Source organism: Podarcis liolepis (assembly GCF_965112155.1).
Source record: "Podarcis liolepis genome assembly, chromosome: 4".
In the NCBI taxonomy this organism is placed as follows: Eukaryota; Metazoa; Chordata; class Lepidosauria; order Squamata; family Lacertidae; genus Podarcis; species Podarcis liolepis.
In genome coordinates, this window is record NC_139558.1 from 80,101,020 (window position 1) to 80,107,047 (window position 6,028).

At 50.3% G+C, this 6,028-nt stretch overlaps 1 protein-coding gene across 8 annotated transcripts in view; it reads left to right on the forward strand.

The window, feature by feature from the left end:
- LOC310705855 (ras-related protein Rab-9B-like) overlaps window positions 1-3,587 on the forward strand; it is a 15,165-nt gene extending 11,578 nt beyond the window's left edge. For 5 of the 8 annotated variants that reach the window (XM_083500705.1, XM_083500706.1, XM_083500704.1 and 2 more), the window contains 2 exons: window positions 1,840-1,912; window positions 2,933-3,587. In XM_083500705.1, coding sequence (XP_083356831.1) covers window positions 2,950-3,555 — 606 coding nt within the window. In that variant the 5' untranslated portion in view covers window positions 1,840-1,912; window positions 2,933-2,949 and the 3' untranslated portion in view covers window positions 3,556-3,587. Of the gene's footprint in view, window positions 1-26; window positions 46-1,839; window positions 1,913-2,932 lie in introns of those variants that run through there. The other 3 variants (XM_083500708.1, XM_083500707.1, XM_083500709.1) reach the window with 2 other exon arrangements.
- The last annotated feature ends 2,441 nt before the right edge of the window (window positions 3,588-6,028 follow it).

The following is a 6,028-nucleotide window of genomic DNA, read 5'->3' on the forward strand; positions in this document are numbered from 1 at the left end:
GGGTCACCCAGTGAGACCTGGGGATTTGAACCCAGACCTCCCCAGGTCTCAGTCTGATACTCTAGCCACTACACCACACTGGCTTCCTAGAGTTCTTTTGCTCTGGGGCAGCTTTATAAATTAAGTGGGTAAATACCGTATTTTTCACCCTATAGGACGCACATTTCCCCCTCCAAAAATGAAGGGAAAATGTGTGTGTGTCCTATGGGGCCCCTCTACCTCTCCAGGCTTCAGGAAGCTATCCGCAAGCCTGCGGAGCCCGGCGGGAACTCCCGCGGGCTCCGAAGGCTTGCAGATAGCTGCCTGAAGCCCGGGGAGCGCGGCACTGTGCACCCCGGGCTTAGGGCAGCTATCTGCAAGCCTGTGGCGCCTGGCGGGAGTTCCCGCCGGGCGCCTTAGGCTTCCGGATAGGTGTTTGCAGCCCAAAGTCTGGGGAGCGTGGCACTGCACACCCCGGCCTTAGGGCGGGAGTTCCCGCCAGGTGCTGCAGGCTTGCGGATAGCTGCCCTAAGCCCGGGGTGCGCAGTGGGCTACAGCGCCGCGCTCCCCGGGCTTCGGATAGCAGCAAGCTCCGGGAGCGATGGCGAGGTTGAGTGCAACCTCGCCATCGCTCCTGGACCTGTTCTGGGGGCTGGGGTCAGGGGAAGCTCAGGCTTCCCCCGCCACCAGCCCCGCAAGCTCCGGGAGTGATGGCGAGGTTGAGCGCAACCTCTCCTTCGCTCCCAGACCCCCAGCCCCGAGGCTAAAAACGAAGCCAAGACAGCAAGCGGGATCCATCCCGCTCGCTGTCATGGCTTTGCTCTTTGGGGCTCGGGGGGGAAATATTTCCCCCCCTTTATTTCCCTCCCCCCCCCAAAAAGTGCACCCTATGGGCCGGTGCGCCCTATAGAGCAAAAAATACGGTAAATATGGGGAAAGCAGAATGTCCTTAGAGAAGGATCTGAAATATTTTCCTGGAAGCTTGAATTTGTTTTATTCTGGGTGGCTAGATTGGATGTTTTAATGTGTTGTCGACCACTTTGAGATGTTTTCTTTTAAATGTAAAGTGTTATAGAAATGAAATGAATAATAATAATAATAAATTGTATGGTAAAAAAAATGGTACCTAGACATTCTGTTAGGCGACTGTAACCTAATGGTCTAGTCCAGGGGTCAGCAAGGTTTATTTTGCCTGGGCCAGATCGGTCCCGCGGAGATCCCTCCATGGGCCGGATTGCATGCGCGCCTGTGATTTTCGGTGCCTTCCTCCTTCCCACCTGCACAGACGTGATTTTCACTGCTGCGGAAGCGAGCCCCTGTGCTGCACTGCGCCAGTTTAGTGCAGTACGCAAGCGGGCAGCTCGGATCGGGGGTGGCTCGTAGGCTGGTCAAACGACCTCTGCAGGCTGCTTCCGGCCTATGGGCCTTAGGTTGCTGACCCCTGGTCTAGTCCAACCCCCAGCAATGATTCCTGCATTCCAGGGGTTTGGACTAGATGACCCTTCAACTCTGTGATTCTATGAACCTTGGTTTAAGGTGCCCTTTGGCAGTTAGCTTATATATCTGAGTTTCTAACATTGCTTGGAATCAGAGAAAAAGACGGGATATAAATAAATATAATAATAATTACGCTGGAAGCTGTCATTCCCCCAAAGCAACTATTGTCTGCACTGACTGGCAGCCGTCTAGGGTTTCAGGCAGGGAATCTTTTCTAGCCATACCTGGAGATGAGGTGACTGAGCTAGAGGCGATGTGGAGACAATGTGGGGAGCGATAGGAATACACTGTGTGTGTGTGTGTGTGTGTGTGTGTGTGTGTGTGTGATGTGCAACAAGCTGAGTGACCTGCCTTGCCTTTCAGGGATGCTGGTGATTTGTGTATGTGGCATCGGCCAGGCTCCCCCGAAGGCAGGACTCCTCTCTCCACAGAACAGGTGGGCAGTTAACCAGCTCTCTGCCTTTGCTGCTGTGTTCCCGGTAGAGCATGAGACTCTTAATCTTAGGGCTGTGGGTTCAAGCCCCACGTTGGGCAAAAGATTCATGGAGTGCAAGGGGTTGGGCTAGGTGACCCTTGTGGCCCCTTTCAGCTCTACCGTTCTATGATTCTGTGACATGGGGGCAACTGACTTACTTGGACACTACCAATGTCCACCTAGCATAGCTGCCCTTTCCCAGTTTCCAAAACTGAAACAGCAAATCACAAGCCTACACTGAAGGAGTGTGGTTCAGAGAAACCCACGCTGTTTGCCACGCTTTAGCTACCCTGAGCATAGGAGCCAATTCCTAGGGGCCCAGGTCATAGAAACCTAAGAGTTGGGACACTAAGGGTCCTCTAGTCTAACCCCCTGCAATGCAGGAATCTCAACTAAAGCATCTATGACGGATAGCTATCCAGCCAGATGTAAAACAGATCAACAACTGTTTGACTTAGAAGACATCTGAAGGCAGGTATAGGGAAGTTTTTAATGTTTGATGTCATATGGCCGCCAGGAGCATATAACACCAGTCCTAAAGGATATTTACTGGCTCCCAGTTCATTTCTGAGCACAGTTCAAAACACTGGTGATTATCTTTCAAGCCCTAAACGGCCTTGGCCCACTATACCTGACAGAGCATCTCCACTCCCATTGTTCAGCCCAGACACCAAGGTCCTCCTCTGAGGGTTTTCTGGCAGTTCCCTCACTGCGAGAAGTGAAGTTACAGGAAACAAGGCAGAAGGCCTTCTTGATAGTGGTGCTCTCCCTGTCAAGGAGATAAAGAACTATGTAACTTTCAGAAGACACCTGAAGGCAGTCCTATATAGGGAAGTTTTTAATGTTTGATATTTTACTATGTTTTATATATGCTGTAAGCCAACCAGAGTGGCTGGGGCAACCCAACCGGATGGGCGGGGTACAAATAATAAAATTATTACTATTCCACCACCACTAATGGAGTCTACCTTTTTCCTCTAGACGTTGCCGCTGCCGTCATGAGTGGGAAGTCGCTGCTGCTGAAGGTCATCCTCCTGGGCGATGGGGGTGTTGGGAAGAGCTCTCTCATGAACCGTTACGTCACCAACAAGTTTGACTCGCAGGCTTTCCACACCATCGGCGTGGAGTTCCTCAACCGGGACCTGGAGGTGGACGGGCGCTTGGTGACCCTCCAGATTTGGGACACGGCCGGGCAGGAGCGCTTCAAGAGCCTGCGGACCCCCTTCTACCGGGGGGCCGACTGCTGCCTGCTGACCTTCAGCGTGGATGACCAGCGGAGCTTCGACAACCTGGGCCACTGGCAGAAGGAGTTCCTCTGCTACGCCAACGTGAAGGACCCCGAGCGCTTCCCCTTTGTGGTGCTGGGCAACAAGGTGGACAAGCTGGAGAGGCAGGTGATGCCCGAAGAGGCCCGGGCCTGGTGCACGGAGCACGGCAACTACCCCTACCTGGAGACAAGCGCCAAGGACGACACCAATGTGGCCGTGGCCTTTGAGGAAGGTGTGCGGCGGGTGTTGGCTGTGGAGGAACAGCTGGAGCGCTGTGTGCTGGGCAGTTCAATCAACTTGCATGCCAGCAGCAAGGCAGGCTCTTCCTGTTGCTGAACAGCCAAGGGGGTGGGTGGGAAGGGCACGTCCTGGAACGGTAAAGGCCTGTGGGGGATTGGGTGGGGGGCCCTCAGGCTGTAGTCAGAGTAGGGGCAGGGGGCTTAGGTGAATGTTCGAAATCCCCATGCACCAGGCATATTTTGCGACTGGTGCCGGTCCAGTTATGACCTTCTGGAGATCTCTGGATGCCACGTTGGTGATGAACATCTCCATCTGGGTGGTCCCTCCAGCTTTCTTAAGCAGTTCGGCAGAAGAGTTTATTTATTGCATTTATATCCCACCTTTTTCTCCAAGGAGTCCACAGTCCTCCGCAGTTCAGTTAATCCCTACAAAAACCTCGTGAGGTAAATGAAGAAGCTGTGACTGACTCCAAGGTCACCTGGTGAGCCTCAAGACTGGTGATTTGAACCCAGACCCCCCAGGTCCTAGTCCGACACTCTAACCACTGCACCACACTGGCTTCCTAGATTACTTCTAATCTGGGGCAGCTTTATAAATTAAGTCAGTAAATAAATATAGGGAAAGCAGAATGTCCCTGAGAAGGATCTGAAATATTTTCCTGGGAGCTTGACTTTGTTTTTTTCTGGATAGTTTTATTGGATGTTTTAATGCGTTGTTGAACACCTTGAGATGTTTTCTTTTAAATGTAAAGTGGTACAGAAGTGATAATAATAATAATAATAATAATAATAATAATAATAATAATAATAATTTCATTTTTAAAAGAAATGGTTCCTAGACATTCTGTTAGGCAATCGTAACCTAGATTTAAGCCACAGGTGAGAGCTAAGTGCAGAGTGAGGACCCAAGGTAAACCTATACATAGTGCCCCACCTATCTGTCATCTAGGAAGGAAATGGAGGCAAGGACAGCAAGAAGGGCAACTCTACTCAGACTGTCTCCTCTGCCACCCTCCCCCCTGGGCAGGCAGACACTGTATGTGAGGGAGAAGGAGGGAGAGAGATAGGGAGATAGGTAGGGACAATTGGACTGCCCCCTCTCCTCCCTGCTCCAGTTGGACCACCCCCTCTCCTCCGCAGGGCCAATAGACACCATATTCCCTGTGGAAGTGACAGGGAGAGTGGGGGAAGCAGCGATAAAATTGGGGCCTGCTCCACTTGAACTGCCCCCTCTCTCCCATAGGGTCGAGGGACACCTGTGAGAGAGTGGGGAGGCAGGCAAAACGGCATCAGGGCCTGCTCCGTTTGGACTGCCCCCCCACACACCACCTCCCACCATCACTAAGAGATGCAATTGCAGTCAGCCTGTGGCATTTCTGTTCAGGGCTCAGATTTATAAAAGATAAAAACAGTAGTCCATTCCAATAGCCATCGTTGGTGATAATGCCAGCTTTCTAGCTACATAATCCTAATTTGATATGCTAATTTAATGCCCATAGTAGCATGCTGCTTAATTCAGACTTAATCAGAACTGTGGGTTTTATTCATCCACAGTTCTGATTAAGTCCAAATTTAATAGATGGGAATCAAATTTGCTGATTAATTCTAGTTCGCCCAGTTGAGACTCCTACTGCCTTTTTATGGCTGAAGTAAGGTAACTTAGAGTCAGAAACTGTGTCCTGGAAAGCTGAACATTCTCCCATGGGCTTCTGAATGCTGCTCTTGTTGGTTCTTATCAATGCAAGCTTATGACATAATGCATACATAGGTTAGTTTTTAAGGTGCTATAACATACCAACATGGCTGCCTTTCTAGAATATGTCGTTTCTGAGGATTGTGATAGACAGAAATATTTTATTTTATTTATTTTTTAATATATTTTTAATAGATAGATATGTATGTGTATTTGTCCTTTGTGCACCCTAACTCAACACAAGACTTTGCTGGGCAAGAAAGTATGGGGTCTCACATGTGGGAGGAATTAGGAGAGTCAAGTGTTTCGCTAATGTGCACAGTGCTCAAAATGGGGAGTGTCATTCGTCCTGCAGTGAATATGTCAGAAAGGCAGGTTGCTTAGGGGAAACTGGGCAAAGCAGAACTCAGACGATTGAAATGAGACCAACTCTACACTGCAAAGATGTCTGCAAACATGACATGAAGGCTGGCAACATCAATCCCGCCATGTGGGAATCTTACAGACCACAGTGCCTGGAGACAGGCAAACAGGTCATGCATCTGCAGCAGTGACCAGAGGAGGAGTGACCGTTGGAACGAGCACAAAGAGAAGAAACACCATGATGCATTTGCAGCAACACAACCTGATGCCTTCACCTTCCTCAGCTGCAACAAAACATCTCTCCCATATCAGCTTTTACAGCCACAGCAGGTGCTGTAACTCTCCAATGGTTTGACTTCATCCCCAAAGGTGTACTCCATTGTCTCCCGAGACAGAAGGTTGTCAGCCTCCATTGCCTCATGAGGCAGACGGAGGTTTAGGTCACCAATAGCAAGTCAGGATGGGTGAGAAGATCAGGGTAAATCAACTCTTCTGCACCCCAGAGCCATTCCAT